At 40.6% G+C, this 19,380-nt stretch overlaps 1 protein-coding gene across 2 annotated transcripts; it reads left to right on the top strand.

Moving 5' to 3' along the window:
* The first annotated feature begins 1,006 nt into the window (after nucleotides 1–1,006).
* taok1a (TAO kinase 1a) lies at nucleotides 1,007–18,945 on the top strand. 2 transcript variants are annotated; one of them, XM_078284056.1, is made up of 20 exons: nucleotides 1,007–1,277; nucleotides 4,260–4,504; nucleotides 6,035–6,106; nucleotides 6,226–6,327; nucleotides 6,451–6,496; nucleotides 6,634–6,730; nucleotides 6,837–6,950; nucleotides 7,063–7,154; nucleotides 7,390–7,483; nucleotides 7,581–7,662; nucleotides 7,804–7,971; nucleotides 8,120–8,320; nucleotides 8,549–8,677; nucleotides 9,233–9,469; nucleotides 9,566–9,694; nucleotides 9,823–10,026; nucleotides 12,628–12,867; nucleotides 13,670–13,882; nucleotides 14,047–14,229; nucleotides 15,507–18,945. In XM_078284056.1, the coding sequence occupies exons 2-20, from the start codon at nucleotides 4,373–4,375 to the stop codon at nucleotides 16,041–16,043; spliced, it is 3,072 nt and encodes a 1,023-aa protein (XP_078140182.1). In that variant the 5' UTR covers nucleotides 1,007–1,277; nucleotides 4,260–4,372; the 3' UTR covers nucleotides 16,044–18,945. The 2 variants fall into 2 exon arrangements, with proteins under 2 accessions (XP_078140182.1, XP_071783409.1); XM_071927308.2 differs by having other exon boundaries at nucleotides 1,007–1,468.
* Nucleotides 18,946–19,380: the final 435 nt, after the last annotated feature.

Raw genomic sequence — 19,380 nt, 5'->3', positions numbered from 1 at the left:
ACTGGTCTACTGGGAAGCTTCCAGATGTGAATGTGAATGTGTAAAAATCCCTATGCCTTCTACATTCATGCAACATGGCATTTTTATGCAATCATATTTTCTAAATAGCTCAATCAGGAAGCAAGGGTGTTTTAAGACACGGTTTAATAGGAATCACAAAATGAGTGAGATTTTCTTTTTCAAATGCTGGACAGTTTCTATTAAGTTAGGCCTGGGCATGTGCGCTCACATGTTTTCATTTATATGTGTTTTGCAATAGTGTAAAAATAAGTGATTGCAATGGAAAAAGACATCCAGTCATGTCCAAGCTAGTACAATGAAAGTAGTGTAGAAATTAAGCTGGTGCGATAGTGACCAGTTGAAACGTGGGCTAATTGGCAATAAACTGTTGCTTTTTTTTTCTTTCTTTCTTTAACTGGGGAGGTGCTCAAACACTGGCTGGACCCAATCTGTGTACTGCTCGGACAACAAAAAATACAATCTGTTTCACTGCTCAGGGGCCAAAGTGACCTTTGGGTTGGATAGCCCACCTATTTTATCCATGAATATTTTCCATTAATAAGTCCCTATAGGAATATTATAGGCAGTGATGTGGTGGTAAATAAAATACGGAGTGAAACTAGTCTGTGTTCAAGGTAAACAACATAAACAGAAATCAATACAATGTTTCAAAAAAAAAAGGGGAAAATGTTTTTTTCCACTTGAAATGCTATCTTCATATAACCTAATGTTACATCAGTTTGATACTTACTATGATATAGGCCTATGCTATGAATTTAAGTGATAAGGATTTATGGTAGCCTAAAACTATGAGTAAACTCTATACGGCAAATGAAAAGGTGAGTAAAGTGAGTCTATGTCTTCTTATCCTCCACTACATCCCTGATAATAGTAGTGATTTTTCGTCGGGGAGGCTACAGTGTCTCCGCCTCTGGAAGTTTTTGGGTCAGAGGGAGTTTACTGCGACAGGCTAGGGCGGAACTGGCGTTTGCAGTCTACCGAAGGAAGACGGACAGCAAATCAGAGCTACAACATAAACATATAGTGAAGTATTAAAACGGTAGTGTGCGAGGCTAAAGTAGAGGTACCTCCGTTTTTTCTAACGACATCACGGATAGTGGCGTAGTTTGTTTATGGGTGTTTTGAGGGTGTTTGAACTTCCCTCACATTCTCCCCGACGTGTTTTCACGAAGGGAGGCGGTGGAACGCTCGGCAGCCATCTTTGGACCTGCCTGGGAGTGGGATTCGACAATTCTGGCACCACCGTTACTTCAAGGGTGGGGATTTTAACCTGTAATAATTTGGAAATCTGTACCATATAATCGATTGACAACATCGAGAATCATGAGGATTTAGTATAGTTAAGTCTTACACCGGGCAAGATACAGGACGGATACTTTTCTTATCCCAAATTGTTTGAATTACACGACATTCTCTGCTCCGCTGAAACCTGGCCTGTCAGAGAAGGGTGAGTTTCAGCTAACTAGCTAAGCTAGCTAACAGCAGATAGGTTAGCTTGCTAGCAGTCTTTCGCAGGGTGGCTAGTAATACTGGTAAAATCACGCCTTATTAATTTCGATACTTTACTACTGACGAAGTAAACATGACGTATATACTTGAATTTTGCTACATTCCCGTATGACATATAGCCTAGCTAACGTTAAGTTTGCTATGTAGCTAACCCATACAGTCAGCGTTAGCTAGTTAGGAGCTGCCAGAACCTTTGACTTGTTTGTGTGTGTGTGCGTGCAAGCGCGTGTGTGTTAGATTGTGGTGGAATTACACTTCAGACTTGGCTAGTTTGACTTTCTTGCGAGACAGCTGCAACAGCTGTTGGAAACTGGTAACTTTGAGCCAATTCTACCAAGTGCTCTCTCTAGTTGAGTAGCAACTCTAGTGAGGTGATGCCTAGCCACGGGTACTAACATTAGCTAGTTAGAGGAATGCTGAAAGCCTAAGAATTTATCACACTGTACACACTGTATCACAATGCTTTACCCCATATATGATATTTACATTCTATTTTAGACAAATCTTCGTCATAATATCATGCTTTTACCGTTTACCAGTGATACATTTTTATGAGAGTCTGCCTATCACTACAGACAACCCATGACTGACTAGGCCTAACTGTCAGTTTACTTTATTTGTGTCATCTAGCCCAGAACTAGTTCAACATACCTTGGCAAAGAATTTTGAATCATTGTTTTTTGTCCTTTTACATGGGTGGCAAAGAGAGATCAATAGACTCACTGTTGGTTGACACTGTTGGTGATTCTATTTTATCTGGTATGGATTGGAGTGTCAAAGGAAATTACTTAACACCTGAACTTTATGGGTTCATATTACATACTAATTACAAAATCAACATAAAGTGATAGCTGGATGTTGCATTTTTGTAAAAAATAATGTAGCCCTACATATACATTAAGGGCTGGTTTCGAGGACAGGGAGTAAGCCTAGTCCTAGACTAAGGACTTTTTCAATGGATATCTCCATTGAATTTTAAATTTAGTCTAGGACTAGGCTTAATCCCTGTCCGTGAAACCAGCCCTAAATTTGTTATTTTAATACACTTAATTGTTATGTTTGTTTGTAGTCCCAAAGTTACATTTTGTCAGGCTTTGAACAGGCTTTGAAATGCGTTTTCTTTAACTGTGGTTAGATATGCCTGTCTGGGAGCATATTCAAAATGTTGTGCCATGGCTGTCATGTCAAGAAGACAGATGATCAGTACTCTAATTGCTCATCAGGCCCCATTCCTACCTCCCTATAGCTGTGCGAACAGGAAATGCTGAGAAATGCAGTGCAGTGAGAGCATACATTGGGAATTCCAGCCCTCCAGCTTTGTTGTCCTGTCCGGCTGCATTCTTGTGCGTGTGCGTGTGTGTGTGTGCGCTGGTTGGCATGCAAGAGTGTTTTATGAAGGTGAGGGTTATCATCGTCACTCACTTTTACGCTCACGTGCTTGCAGTTGAAAATGCCATCATGAGATATGACAACAAAGCTCATTCATGGCCAACAATGTAGTAAAGAACAATGGCAATAAAGAGGCACAGTGCCACATGGTAATGAGGCTTTATTTCAGGGCTGTGGCTGCATCTGTGTGGAGTAGTGAGTTGTCCAGTGTTGTTGTGGGACAAAAGATGTCTGCTGGGACTGGGGGCTGTTCCTCCCAGGCTGGGAGAGGAGAAGTCTTGTGACTCTGGCGTCAGCTCTGCATCTGTTTGCAGCTGATCATCTGAGCTGCATGGGCTCAGTAAACTTCCCTCAGTGATCTCTCCATTACACTAATAAAGTCCAATATGACATAATATTCATTTAATATTCAAGAGGTAGCAAATAGTTGAACCTTTGATCTTGACAGTGATAGGCCTGTGTTATTTTCTGTCTGTTTTTCTTGGTAATTTTAATCACTTGTAGTGAGGCTATAAGGATGTTGTATTTGGTAGGTTTGAGTGTCTGTTCCAAGTCCTTACAGGTTAAACAAGTAGTCCTATCACTGGAATGCTTTGTTTCTAGGCATAACTCGTGTCATCTCATTGTCACTCAGTGTGTTGTGAAGTCGGTTTCTTTGTTCGAGCAGGAGGTTGTCAACTGCAAGACAATTCTTTGTATCCTCCTTACATCTGTGTGTCTACATACCAGTCACCGAGGGTGTGAGGGAGGGGAGACTGTCAGGACACAGCCCACTGATTTTCTTACTGTAGTTGCTGTTACTATGGAAACAGGAGACTTATCTCTTCCTACCTCAGGATTTCCAACTGGCCATTCTTCACATCTCCACCTGACATCACTGCTCAGTTAATGTCTTGCTCAGCCTTCTCTCACTCCTGTTATAAGGGACTGTCAGAGGGCTGTGATTTTAGAGAATGAGCTTTCAATTACCCATTGTTTCACACTGCCTCAAATTGTTAAATGAAAAAAGTATAATATAACTTGTTAATAAAGCAGAGGACAACTGTTTACTATAATGTAATATACAGTATTTCATGTGACATTATAAAATCCTATTGCATGTTGATGTTTTGAGGTGCACTTAAATGCCTCTCTATTCTCTATCATACTTGGCATGACAGCTGGCTGAGAGAAACAAAACCAGAAAAATTGTAACAATATTCTGCATTAATATATAAGCCCCATCTAATTTACACTGGAGGCACACAGATACATTAGGCTATTTTTCATATGTTTTGTCTCATCACCCCGCTGTTGTTTTTTTTTGTTGTACTCAATCTTCTCTTTCCTTGTACCCTCAGCTTTGGACACGTATGAGGCCACTGTCCTGCAGATGAGCCATCGGTGGGGGCTATCAAGTCGCTGTCGCAGATCCAGATAGTTCCTGGCGGCAGCGGCATTGCCCCCCCTCATTATGCCCAACACCAGTCGGGCGGGGAGCCTGAAGGACCCCGACATTGCTGAGCTCTTCTTCAAGGAGGATCCAGAAAAGCTCTTCTCAGATCTGCGTGAGATCGGACATGGCAGCTTTGGTGCTGTCTATTTCGTGAGTATTTCACAATATCAGGCTGTGGCCTAATCCCAAGGTTGCAAGAAATATCTTTTTTTTTAGCATATATAATCATGGATAGAAGTTTAACTTGCCCATTTGACACTGGTGACTAGATTTCACATCATGATGAGTAGGCTTTTTAGACATTTGAAGGTCATCCAGATGATCTCGATGAGTCATTCTTTGTTTAGGATTTGGTCAATCGGAGACCATTTTTCTATAAATCCTGGAGGCCTTTAGAATAATAATAATAATCAGAATGATTATTGGCTTTTTTGCCTGCCTGAAAATCTTTGGTCTGTCAGCCTAAAACTTTGTAAAAATAACTTCAAATAAATAATTGAGCAAGCACAAACTTTCCAAGGCTGAAACATATAATATATATTTTCACACTTGGTAAATTCAATATTTAATGGTGATGTTTCTAAACTTTTATTCAAGAATCTAAAAGGTAAAATGTTGTGACATGCTGCTTTTTTATTAGCCAAAATCTCCTGTTACTGTTTTGGAATCTGGCAGTGACAATTTTTTCCATGTGTAAAATGGGTGTAACATGGGTTTAGGCAATTATTTTACTCCTGAATGATTTAGCCTACAGATTTACAGCAGGGGTAGGCATAGGTGTGCCATGTAGTATGCAGGTTTTCATTCCAGCCAAAAGACTACACCAGGTGATTTCACTGATTGGCACACCTTCAACCTTTGGTTGAACTGAAAACCTGCATACTCTCGACACTCCATGGCCTTCCCCCTGATTTACAGGCTAAGGCCATATTCGTTGATGGCAAACAGTGGAGCCTGTAGCAAACATAGCATTGATAAAGGGAAAGAAAATGAGGCATTGGACAAGGGAAGATGATCATCATGTGATGCGACACATACCAGTAAAGTTAACGAAAGGCTCCTCAACTGCTTCTGTGTTAAATACGTTAGTCTAGAGCACTGATCAATGAAAGATGGTCTACAGACCCTCGAAATAGTTTGAGATATGCGTGCTAGATAGCCTTGTCATCGCAAAACACGGTAGCAGTGATCAGAAACGTTTTCCAACATGCAAGAGCCAAAATATTGTTTTAAGAATCTGTAATATCACCAAGATGTCTATCCGGATGGGACTAAAATGATCAGATCACTCAGAGTTCATCGAAACACAGTAGGGTTTCTGGCCTGGAATTTTCTCATGGGTAAAAGGTGAAAAACACAGACATGGCCGATCCGGATGGGATTAACATTACTGAGTAGCACTGTAAAAAATGAAATTACCTGACCTCTCATAGAGAAACTAATCCTGTCCAAATAGGGCTTAAGAGGATGGACAAAGTAAATACTAGGTGGGGTAAACAAACAATTATCACTGTTGTCCAGAAATCTTACAAAATATGAATTACTAAAAACTGGTGCTGCTACAACTACTGTGTAGCCCAGTTAGCTTAAGTCACTGACCAAAAATAACTTGTGGTGTTAGTAAAGCTGTGAACAGAGGCATGAGAAATCACACTAATGTTTGGTGTGCTTATCATTCAGGCACGGGATGTGCGGACAAATGAGGTGGTGGCCATCAAGAAGATGTCCTATAGTGGAAAGCAATCCACCGAGGTATGATAGTTAATATTCTTGTTGATATAGTTTGTGGCTCATATCTGTACCTTTTTTTTTTTTGTTTTGTTTGTCGTTTGTCGATGGTTTAATTTGTCTTCTTTTTGACATGTTCTTAGAAATGGCAAGACATAATCAAGGAGGTTAAATTCCTGCAGAGAATACAACATCCAAACAGCATAGAGTACAAAGGATGTTATCTGCGAGAGCACACTGCCTGGGTAAGATTATACATGAGAGCGTCAATGGTGATGGTGATACTGTATGACAACAATGTAGTGCCATTGATTGATTGATAAAGAGGAGATAAACAAATTCACAAAGAATGTCCTTTTCCATTGTAGCTGGTGATGGAGTATTGTCTAGGCTCCGCCTCAGATTTGTTGGAAGGTGAGTTGAAATTCTTTTTGAACTTATGATCATTGTGACTAATTCAAAGCAAGTAGTCTCTTTTGAAGTTTGTCCTTGTGACATCCTCATGATTTGTAATGCTTTTGCAATCTGCTTGGTGAATGTGTCCCTTCCAGTTCACAAAAAACCTCTACAAGAAGTGGAAATTGCTGCAATTACCCACGGTGCTCTTCAAGGGTTAGCTTATCTTCACTCCCACAACATGATTCACCGGTGAGTGTGTTAGTGTTTGGGAGCATGCTGGGCATCAAGTACTTACACCCTCAGGCAATGTGACCACTGAGTGGAGCTGTAACCTCTTCCGCTATGTGTTCAACAGAGATATCAAGGCGGGGAACGTCTTGCTGACAGAGCCAGGGCAGGTGAAACTGGCAGATTTTGGTTCTGCCTCCATTGCCTCTCCTGCCAACTCCTTTGTGGGGACGCCATATTGGTATGTTGCAAAATTTGTATATTACTGTTCCCTCTTGTTGCATTTTTACAAATATTTATTTTAATAGCACCTTGCATCTGCGTTATTGTACTAAATATGTTTGTTTTCTTAGGATGGCCCCAGAAGTGATATTGGCTATGGACGAGGGTCAGTATGATGGAAAAGTGGACATTTGGTCTTTGGGAATAACCTGCATCGAATTAGGTAAGTTCACTGTTCCATATGGCCTGTCTCAGATCTAGCCTGCCTGTTGTTTCACTGCTTACATTCAGACATCTTGTTTGACAATGTCTCATAGCCAGCATCCAAGAATTTGATTTGTGTTCACTAATTCAGTCAGTGACATTTATTGATGCTCTTCCTTCCTCTTCAATTTCACTGTTCTTTTGAACATTGCAAGTAAATCTGACTCCCATGTGACCTGCCACTTGGTTTACAGCTGAGAGGAAGCCTCCACTGTTCAACATGAATGCGATGAGTGCCTTATACCATATAGCGCAGAATGAGAGCCCAACACTGCAGTCTAGTGAATGGTGAGTTGTATAGTTAAATCTTAAAGGGGTTGTGTATTGTAAATAAAATGGTTTCCTTAAAATACCTAAACATTTCTACCCTATTTCCACATTTTAGGACGGATTATTTCCGAAACTTTGTAGATTCTTGCCTTCAGAAATTTCCCCAAGACAGACCCAACTCAGAGGAGCTGTTAAAGGTAAGAATTAAAAAGGTTGACGGTGGCAAACATATGTTACTTTTGGCTCTAACCAAAGAACAGATATTAATACTTATAGTCAAGGATTTATCAGAATTTTGGATTGTGTTGTGACAGATCTTTTTTGTCTCCCTCTTCCAGCATGCATTTGTACAGCGTGAGCGACCAGAATCTGTTCTAATGGACCTGATCTTGCGAACTAAGGATGCAGTGCGGGAGCTGGACAATCTGCAGTATCGCAAAATGAAGAAGATTCTGTTTCAGGAGGCCCACAATGGCCCCACAACCGAGGCACAAGATGAAGAGGAGGTCTGTCATCTGTTTCAGCTGCTGCTATCTTGCTCCCCTCTCTTTCTCCATTTCCATGTCTTCTCCTGTTTGTTGAGGTTGTGCATTAGTTCTGTGCAAAAGTATGGCATTGTTTTCACCTTGTTCCTGCCGTGCATGTTGTCCTCAGGAGCCCGAGCACAGTGTGGGCAGGACGGGCACAGTGAACAGCGTGGGAAGCAACCAGTCCATCCCCAGTATGTCAATCAGCGCCAGCTCCCAGAGCAGCTCTGTCAACAGTCTAACGGACGCTGGCGACGACAAGAGTGAGCTGGACATGGAGGGAGACCACACTGTCATGTCCAACAGCTCTGTCATACACCTCAAACCGGTGAGTTACATTGGAAGGAGTTGAGGTTCCAATCTGCTCTGCAGCCATGTCTTATTATATTATATCTTATTATTATAGGGTATTTGAAATACATTATTCTCTGTTTTTAAAATATGATGCATTAGATTAATTCATAATACAATATAAGCCACTGGTTTGTCTGATTCCTGTGCAGTATTTTGTTCTGCTGTTAACATGTTTTGCTATGCATTTTTTGCATACCCTCAGGAGGAAGAGACATACCCTGAAGACTCTGAACCTCACACCCGGCCAACTGAGCCACAGTCTCCCCCTGCACACACTCCACGGCCAAAACGCAACCGCGAACACTTTGCCACTATACGCACAGCCTCTCTGGTAAGACCACAGTTATTGTACAAACAGATCATTTGAATAAGGGACCTGCTTGTGTTTCTCCTGGAAATCTTCCACATCAGTGTTTTTGTAAAAGTCAGTAGGCACTATTTTCTATTGACATATTGCCCTTAAGATCAGTGAATCCCAGAATGTGATGATTTTGTATGTCAAAATGTGGCGCTGATGCCATGACAAGGTCCAGCTTGAACCATTTATACAGGTGGAGATAATTATCTAAAAAATCCTTTCTTCTATTTTCTGAATCACCTCTCTCCCAAAAGATGCATACTATGGTCACAGAAATGTTGTCTGGGCACTATGGCTCTGATCCTTATAATTTGTTGCTTATATAGTTGGTGATCTAGGAATTGAAGCTTATTCTACTGTTACACTCATTGTAAGCTCTGGAAATAGCTCTGGATAAGCCAGTGAAATGCCTAAAATGTAACCAAAAACTTCTCTCCTGTCTTTTGGCATACAATGAGACTCGTCTATTAGCCCCCCCACACCCACCCAGCAGCAGTATAATGAGAATCTGTGTGTTGCATTTGCCAGGTCACCCGCCAGATGAAGGAGCATGAGCAGGATTCTGAGTTACGGGAGCAGATGTCAGGCTACAAGCGCATGCGGCGGCAGCACCAGAAACAGCTGATGGCTCTGGAAAACAAGCTGAAGGCTGAGATGGATGAGCACAGACTTCGCCTGGACAAGGAGCTGGAGAACCAGAGGAATAGCTTTGCCCAGGAGATGGAGAAACTCATCAAGAAGCACCTGGCATCCATGGACAAAGATGTATGTTTTCACCTTACTTATTCATGTTCACTTAAGATTTAGAGGCTACTATTTCGCCTAGAGCACGCTGATTTACAATGTGCTTTTCTCCATCAGGCAAAAACGTTTACCAATGATGAAAAGAAGTTCCAACAGCACATCCAGAGCCAGCAGAAGAAAGAGCTCAACAGCTTCTTAGAATCACAGAAACGGGAGTACAAACTTCGCAAGGAACAACTCAAAGAGGTAGGATTCAGTTTCATTCTTGCTCCATACAGCAAGCTCCAAAGGTATTTTGACAGTGACATATCATCATATCATCAGTATTAAGAAGTAAATTCTTCTAATGGCCTGCCGTTTTGTCCTCCCTTTAGGAGTTGAATGAAAATCAGTCAACACCTAAGAAGGAGAAGCAGGAGTGGCTGTCCAAGCAGAAGGAGAACTTCCAGCACTTCCAGGCAGAGGAGGAGGCCAACCTGATGCGCAGACAGAGGCAGTACCTAGAACTGGAGTGCCGCAGGTTCAAAAGGAGGATCCTGATTGCTCGCCACAACATTGAACAAGACTTAGTGCGCGAGGTAAGCTCTCTCTCCTCCACAGTCTGCTATGGTGTTTGTGGCAAAGTATTTTGCCAGTAGTTTTTGTTTTCTTTTTACTGGAAACTCGTCAAATCTTATATTTCTGATCAGAACTGTATCTCAGGCCACAGCATAGACTGTCAGTTATTGATTCTTACCATTTATTTGGCTACATGTTAAAACATGTTCGAAAATTGATGCTTGGTTTTCTATCTAGTCCCCTCAGTTTCTGTAGGGCATAAGTATTGGAACAAATTAACCTGTCCCTGCATGACTTCAGGAATGGTGATTAAAGGGCAATGTGTTTTGGTGTGTACATGAGCTCAAGGCCTGGAGGCTAGAGTTAGTCATATATGTATTACCCTCTATAGGACTGAATTCATTATACCTCTGAAATTCTAGTTGGATGTAAGAGGCTGCAGTTAAGAATCTGCAGAGTATCTCAAAGGAAGATATCAACAAAGTCTGGTTGTCCTGATGGTCTTAAATGTTACAAAGGCAGACATAGGTGTTGACCAATTTATCAATTTGGCCAATAAAGGCTTCCACAAACATTCAGAAACTGCAGGATGTTGACACAGATTATGGCCAGTTACGCTGTTTGGTGATGAATAAGAAATAGTGTTTACTGTTGCTGTTCATTGGAGCTTTTTCCCAGTATTTGCTTGGGACGCGTTTACAGTGTCGGTTCTGCATGGAAAGGTTACCTTGAAGAAGTCAAGCTGGCTACTGTACAAACACTAAGATGCTCTGTATTTATTTTGGTGACATGACATTTATTAAGAAGTCAGACCAAATTGCAATTATTCTGTCGACATTCTAGTAAATGTATTACTAATTATAGCTTCTCAGTCATAATTATATTATTTTGGGCATATTTCTGTATTTACTTAAAGCATCTTTTTTAAATAGTATTCCCTCTGGTACTACTCCACTTGAAGTCATGGTTTGATATATATATATACAGACTATTGGGTCCTCCTGGCGCAGTTTTGCTGGTCCAAACTAAGACTAGAAGTTTATTTTAATCAACAATTGGTATGTATAAAATCCCCGGACCTTCTGCATAAAAGCCTTGACCTTTTAGTGAGTGTCTCCAGCTGTCATGACAACCAAGATCACCGAGAGGACACAGCAATGCTCTTGGAATGGCTATTCACCAAGATGGTCTGACGTGTCACTTTGGGGGCCTAGAGAATATTTTGGAAGAATTTTATCTTGCAATGCTGACTGTTGACCAATACACAGGACTTGATGTTGCAATCCTTTGTGCCGTAATCGAGGGTGAGCATTCATACAGAAGCCCAATTCATAAGTCAAAAGAATGATGTACTAACCCACAAAAGGTAGCTATAGAGGACATCAGGCTATGCTGTCATAAATCTACAGACCATCAGACAGGCAGCCCATTCACCAGCCAGCTAATCTAAATGTTACAGGGTTGAGTGTGTGAGTGTGGGTCACTGGGGTTATCAATTAGACACCTCCCATCACAGATGTTTCATTGAATTCGGCCCATGACCCTCTAGAAGGCTCAACAGTGATTTCAGTCTCAACAGCGGTGTCCCAGAACCCCCCTCCACACCCGCTCTCCATGCCAAATACAGCTAAAGTCTGCAACACTACCCTGTACCTACGCTTGGGCTTATCCCTAAATCCCAACATTGCTCAATAATTTCTAAACTCGCTATTGATTTCAACAACAATAAGCTAATGGGACTGCTGACACTGCTGGCTTGGAACGGCCCACTCAGCAGATCACAAACCGATTTGTATCAGCAAACAATTATACCAAGAGCTGAGAACAGTGTATCACTACTCCCTCCGGCTACCATTTGTATACTATCATATGATGTATAACTTCTGTTTTAATCATAAAATGGATAATCATTGATTTCCATAACATTCTAAAGAGTCAATGTACCAGCAACCATGCTAATGAACCCAGAGCGACCATGCAACTATCATGCACTCTGTCAGATAGAATGTCACAAACAAAAGTACTATGCAGATGGCGGGTTGATGGAAGATGTTTACATGTCACAGCAACCTGTTTAATATTGGAGCAAGCCAGGCATCGTAACTGGATTTCTTGTAATTGGAGTGCGTCCTACCTTTATTTTTCTTTTTAAATGGCCAGTTAATCGGCTTGTTTTTAATCCTAAAAATTGGTATCAGACTTTGAAATCCTTATTCAGGTGACCTCTAAGTATAAGGTATGTGACCAAATGTGACTTTATTCAGCTTGAAATTACTTTGTCTCAATACTGAATAACCTAAGGGGACTGACCACAACAACTACTATTTGTCTAACATCTATTAAAAATTAATATTCATAGCTGAGGTAGACTGTATCTACTTTTGCTGAACATTTATTTTGTGACTAGAATCTGCAAAAAAGAACCAATTTCACACCATTGCCTTAATAATTTACTGACTGTAATACCACAGGAGTATATCAAGTTCTGCTCTTTGTCCAAAAGTTATATTCATAGTTCTCATTTAATTCACTAACTGGCATTCCTCCCTTAAGATTAAGATCCTGTATTATTTTCGGTTTATTACAATCTCGTCTTTGTCCCCGTGTGTGTGCTTAATTAGGAGCTAAACAAGCGTCAGACCCAGAAGGACTTGGAACATGCCATGCTTTTGCGACACCATGAGTCCATGCAGGAGCTGGAGTTCCGCCAGCTCAACACCATCCAAAAGATGAGGGCCGAGCTGATCCGCCTGCAGCACCAGACCGAGCTCACCAACCAGCAGGAGTACAACAAGAGGAGGGAGAGGGAACTCAGACGCAAACACGTCATGGAGGTTCGCCAGCAGCCCAAGAGCCTCAAGGTGAGAACTCATCTTAACTTTCTGATGACTAGCACTGAATGCGCAACTGAATACTTGTGGGCATGTGTGTGCATGTACATACATTTTAAGATGTAGTAGTCAGGAGTAGTAACTCTCAGCCAACAATGACATTTTCCTGATAACATTTTTTTTTTATAATAGTGAAATGCAGCTGTGGCATTTGTGCAATTAGCAAATTCAGAATTTGTGTAGCAGACCTATTAACATGCCTACTACAGTCTCTAGGCCAATAGATAAAAACACTTTCAATTCCATGTGCAGTACAATGCAGTTAGTAGTTTGCCAGTTTGTGCAATACAAGGCTGGAAAGTATGTGTGACTGACCTTTTTTCTTTCTTTTAAATGAGTTTTACTGTTTTTTTGTAACATCAAGCCAAAAATGACTAGCATGGCTTATTAGCATGCCAGTAAGGTAGACTAGCAACTAGCAAGCTAATATTGGGAAGCCATTCAGAAGCAAGATTGCTCAGTGGTAAAGATAGAATGGACATGTTGACAAATGTAATGATAAAGAAGTCAGACAAAAAGAGAAAAATTCCAGTTAACATATCAAAAAAATTTAATTGTTGATTTGAATAGTATTATGTCTACAAGTTGTGTTTTTGCACATTCAAGAGTTTAGAGCCAAAATATTAAAACAATCTGTTGCTGTCTGAATACTTTTGGAGCTGCACTGGATATATAGGCAGTTATACTGGTTATCAGAAAATTATGTTTGCTTTTAAATGTGAAGAAATTTGTCACGCTACATTTTATCCCCCCACACCCCACCATATGACAGTCCAAAGAGCTACAGATCAAGAAGCAGTTCCAGGACACCTGTAAGATCCAGACCCGGCAGTACAAGGCCCTGAGGAACCATCTGCTGGAGAGCACACCAAAGTCAGACCACAAGGCTGTCCTGAAGCGTCTGAAGCAGGAGCAGCACCGCAAACTCGCCATCTTGGCAGAGCAGTATGATCACTCCATCAATGAGATGCTCTCCACTCAGGCGGTAAGTCTGGGAATCTCAGGAATGCAGAATCTCAGAGTTGTGACGTACAGACATGAAGGTGCCAGACTACATTAATTAGCTAACTTAAGAGAATGTGTCCTATCCAGTTATGATTGCGTATGGTGTTGACCTCTTGGCCCCTGATCCTCTCTCTCTGTCCTCAGCTGCGTCTGGATGAGGCTCAGGAGGCCCAGTGCCAGGTTCTACGCATGCAGCTTCAGCAGGAGCTGGAGCTTCTCAACGCCTACCAGAGCAAGATCAAGATGCAGACAGATGCCCAGCATGACCGTGAGAGGAAGGACCTGGAGCAGAGGGTGTCTCTCAGGAGGGCCCTACTGGAACAGAAGGTTCTCCTCTATAAATTATTTACATGTAGAGATTTACATCGCTCTGCTCAGCATAGTATGCTTTCATTGTAATTTCAAATTCTGAACCTGCACAGTGGCCTATTGAGGTAGGGCAAAATTTTCTTAAGAGTTGTTTGAATATTGGCAAGAAGATTGAGCAAACATTCAGTCTTGCTATATTTTCTCTGATTTATTTAAAGAGAATGAAGGGGGCACCTTGAAGTTTACCTGTTTTATGAGATATACAGTTAAATTTGAAAATGTTGTTCATGTAAATCTAGAAAATCATCATCTCTAGAAATGATCCTGTCAGTTACTGTCAGTTACAAGATGTATCCAAATATTAACAAATTCATGGGACTAGCAGGACTGCCTGATATTGGAGATTCACATTAGACAGGAGACAGTGCTTGTGCTTTTTGAGAGACGGTGTTCAGTAGCTCTGCACTGAAATGTGCATTGTGGCAGCTCACTGCCATTATCTCTCTTGCCTACAGTCCATTATTTGAGAGTGTTTGGATGGTGGTGGCCCTGATAACAGTTTGTGTAAATAAGTAATGCCCCAGCCTCTGTTGATATGTGTGAAAGCATTGATCCTAAGTGTACTGAATATCCCCTAATTCCCCAGCTCATTTTGGGTCTAAGTAAAAGGCTTTGATATCCTTTGGGTCTTGCCCAGATATAACTTAAAAGGATGCAGCAGAGCTGAATTCATTGTCAGGATCTGCAAGCATGAACCATTTTCTGCTCTGCCCCTAATATTGTGGCTTTTGTGGTTCTTGGTCTCCTTTGAAAAACTTATCGCCATAGGCTTCACTCCTTGGAATAAATATAACATAAGAAATCATTAATTATAAATAGCCAATTATGTCTCATAAGCCTTCACCTGTCCTCTTTGTCCTACAGTCATTTATTATATCTAACACTGACATTAAAGTTCTACATCATTCATTCTTCTTTGACATGGAATATACAGGAAATAATTTTCATCAGAGAAGAGTGGATGGCAGCCCCTTGTTAACATGAAATTTTAAATGCATTCCACATGTTGACTACAGATTTTAGGAAAAATGTTTCTATAGCCAACAACTAAACTTGCTCACCAACCCCATTATTTGCTAGCAGTTGTCAAACCTGTAGATTGTTTATTGAAAAACTGTAGTTCATCGTAAATTATTTAGTTGCTTTGTGTGCCCCCCTCCGCCTTTTTAAAAGTATTGTATAGATTTTGAAAATGTGTATGAACCCTGACATTTACTGTTTATTTCTGTTTCTAGATTGAGGAGGAGATGTTGTCCCTGCAGAACGAACGCTTGGAGCGAATCCGGAGCCTGCTGGAGCGTCAAGCCCGAGAGATTGAGGCTTTTGACTCGGAGAGCATGCGCCTGGGCTTCAGCAACATGGTGCTGTCTAACCTCTCCCCAGAGGCCCTCAGCAATAGCTTTCCAGGGGCTCCAGGAAGTTGGAGTCACCATCAACAACAGCACCAGTCTGGGGGCTCTCAAGGGCCACACTGGGGCAGCGGTGGTTCAGGTGCAGGGGCGAGCCACCAAGGCGGCCATCACCACTATCACTCCAGTCAGGGCGGGGCACCTATGCAGCAAGGCTGGGGGCAAGGCATGCAGGGAGGTGGAGGTCCCCAGCCATGGGGTCATCCATCAGCAGGAAACCTCTCCCGAAGCAGCGGAGGTGTGCAGAACAGCCCCCAGGCAATGAGGAGGACACCCTCAGGAGGGCGCAGTGAGCAGAGCATGAGCAGGAGTACCAGTGTCACCTCTCAAATATCAAACGGGTCGCACCTTTCCTACACATAGATCCCCTATCAGCCCTGGAGTCAGAGTCTGAGCATGGGGATGTAGAATCCAGTACACACAGCGGGACAGAGTATTAGCTGAGCTCTACAACTCTCTCTCTCTCTGCTACATTTCCCCTCCGTTTCTCCCATGTACAGATGTGGATGTGTGATGAAATAAATGTTGCTCAGGTCAAAAGGGCTGGAAGAGGCACGGCCCCTCCTCACAGCAGTTTATCAGCACACATACAGATCCTTTAATTTGTTTATACATAAACAATTTGAGTATCAACACGTAATACTCCCACCTTTTTTTATTTACAGCTCTCCTATGGAAATCATTTTTATAAATATATATTTTGTGCTATTCACAGCCATTGCTCTCATTTTGCACATGAAACACTGTTAAAAAGCCTTTGACATGTGTTAACTATGTCCTTATGTAGTGTCAAGCAATCACAGTAAGCTAATTTTGTTTAGGAAACCCCCCTGATTCATATTCATTTATACACTGGCCTAGTCTCACATGGTGGTTAAAAACCCAGCAGTTCTAACGGAAGATGCTTTGCTGTTCTGATGCCAGCCTGCTGTAATGGTCATTGTGATAAATTAGATGCCTTCTTTTTTCAGTAGTTATATTTCACTTGGTTTCCTGGTCATCAGCCAAAATGAGACTTTACAAATCCAGAGCCAAATAAACTAATCTTAACTGTTTCAGGCTTAATAGTTATGCTACAACTCTAATATTGTGCCTTTTTAACCTTTGATAATAGAATTAAGTCTCAGTCAGATGTTTATATTTTAATGTTTTAAATCTCAAATCAGCAATTTGAGATAAATGCCAGTGTATTTTTAGTTCATTGTTTTCTTAACTTTAAATTTTAATGTTATACACTGGCATTTTTAGTTGACATAAAAGGTCCCAAAGTCTTTTCTCAAATTTGTTATATTCACTGTATGTATGTATGCAGTAATGTTGGTGTTATGAAGTCTTATAAATTGTGAAAAATAGAAAGTTATTTGCTCATATCAGTAACTATATTTATAGGTCTGACAAACAGATTTAGAGTGGTGGTACTCTGGAGGTGAACTTGGGAACAGCTGCTTTAAGGAGAATGTAGATGTGTAACACCACATGAATTGTGAGGAAAGAGTAGACTCCTTTGCCTTTAAAAAGGACCCTAGAATTAATCTGTTGATTTTTTATTAGTGCCTTTTAAAACTGCTGCCTTTTCAAAGCACTTTATACAGCTAAATATGTATAATGTTAAAATGGATATTTTACTTTTTTTTTTTTTTTTTTTTTTAGCAAAGCACCCGGAGGATGAGTGTTTTGTTGGTATGTAGCTGAGTGGAGGAAATGGTCAAGAAATAGTCTAGCTAACGTGTGTTGTGATTTTTAGGAACAATTTCCCAAGCGCAGACAAGGCCTAGTATGAGGCAGCCGATATGTATCCAAACAGAGAATCTCCATTTGATTATTTTTTGTTTGCTTTTGCTTCCTTGCAGCTTTTACTTTCTTGCAGCTTTTACTGTGTCCTGGAAACATAGCTGTAGTTGGTATCTCTTATGTCTTTTATGCATAATTGTGAATCAGTAGATTACAGGATGTGAGGATGCTGCAGGCATTTTATGATGGGTATATAAAGCTTTTTTAGCTTTTTTTTTTTTTCCTGTTTTGACCATAATTTCCATCAAAGAAATTGACTAAACTGAAGAGAGACCGTAATGTGCAGGCTGTTTAAGGTTACTGTTTAAGGTAATTGTCTTGACCATGACAGCAGGCTTGGCAATACTAAGAATATGAGAACTGAAAGCTACAACACTGTTTAAAAATATGTTGGGGCCCAGTTGAGCAACACTATGAACACAAAAGGTGCTAAGTAATCAATGTTAAACCATCTCATCAGTACCTAAGAACAATGGTGAGTGAATCAAGCACATGTGCTCATTATGGCTTTGTAGCATGTAAATATAACATGGAAAAGGCGGACACTCGGTAAGAACAGCAGATTTCAAAATGAATAAATGTGGCAAAAGCACTTAAGTAGTCCTTTGATACCCCTAGCAGTTTCTCCTCCTGTTACAGACCAGAAAACTTCCCTGAACCATTTCTTTCTCCTGTTCTTTTTTTCTTTCTTTCAAGTGGGCTTTCAAGAGAATTTGAAACACTTAAACATTTAATAGGCCTATAAGGAAAATGATCCAGAGATGATTACGATATATCCTCCCACGAATCACTAAGCTGGAGTTAAATGTTCATATTGTGCATATTTTTATGAGGTAAAACATTTAAAAACTAAACTTGCATTACAAGAAAAGAATTTCTAAAACTAACATTATTTAACTGACAGACTACACTGATATTAGAAAACCTTTCGCTCTCAAAGCAGAAATGGTGTTGAGTTGTCTGGAAAAAAAAAAAAAGCTTATGGTTCGTGTACACAGACTCAAAATGCTTCATGTGCATGCATGTGCTGTCATTTTCTTTAAATGCCACTCATTTTGTCAACTGGCCATTTGTGAGAATTATCATTGCAGACTCGATTGTTCCTCTGCTTATTTGTTGATCATTTCTCCCCATTCCACTCTCATTCACAGCCACTAGATTTATAACCATTTAAATGTTGGCTCTTTTTGAATGTCATGCTGTGATAAATTCTTATCAGATTTAAGGGCACACAAATGCTGGGATCTTTTCTTCAATAGGTGGGATTTTTATTTTCCACTTGTATATACCCTGCCCTACTTTAGAAAGCATGCATTATATCATGTTGCATACCGTAGGTTTTGTCCCAAAACTCTCAAACACTTTCCTTCTTTGTTTTCGTTATAACACCAAGTGAATAGCTCCAGCTATTGTAACACAGCAGGTTGTATTCAAGTCTTTTCTGATTTATTAATATTCAGTAAAAAAAAGAAAAGTGGGAATGTATTTAAGATTATTGGGATCTTACCTTAAGTCAAAGCCAAGGCCAATAGTTTGAATGTCAGGCCAATCAAACCTCACTTATATAATGCCAACCTTAAGTTTTATGCACACTTTTTGTTCACTTTTATGTCAATGTTCTGTGTGAGGGAGTCTGATATTGTTGTTGATAATTGTCATTCATAAGACCTCTCCACCAACCTGGATTTTATTTTATTTTTTACTTTAACATTGATGTCAAATTTTGTCCTACTGACTGAAAGCATATGGGATACTGAATGAGAGACGGCAACAGAAAATGGAGATCTTTCCTCTGGTCAAACACTGTGCCATACCTGAGTTGCCAAGCCCAGACACCACTGCATTGTTTCATCTCCATGATTATACCTATCGTTGGGCCAATGGCACGAAATGTATGAAACATATAAAC

Source organism: Centroberyx gerrardi, chromosome 6 (genome assembly GCF_048128805.1).
Source record: "Centroberyx gerrardi isolate f3 chromosome 6, fCenGer3.hap1.cur.20231027, whole genome shotgun sequence".
Taxonomy (NCBI): domain Eukaryota; kingdom Metazoa; phylum Chordata; class Actinopteri; order Beryciformes; family Berycidae; genus Centroberyx; species Centroberyx gerrardi.
This window is presented reverse-complemented; position numbering and strand designations above follow the sequence as displayed.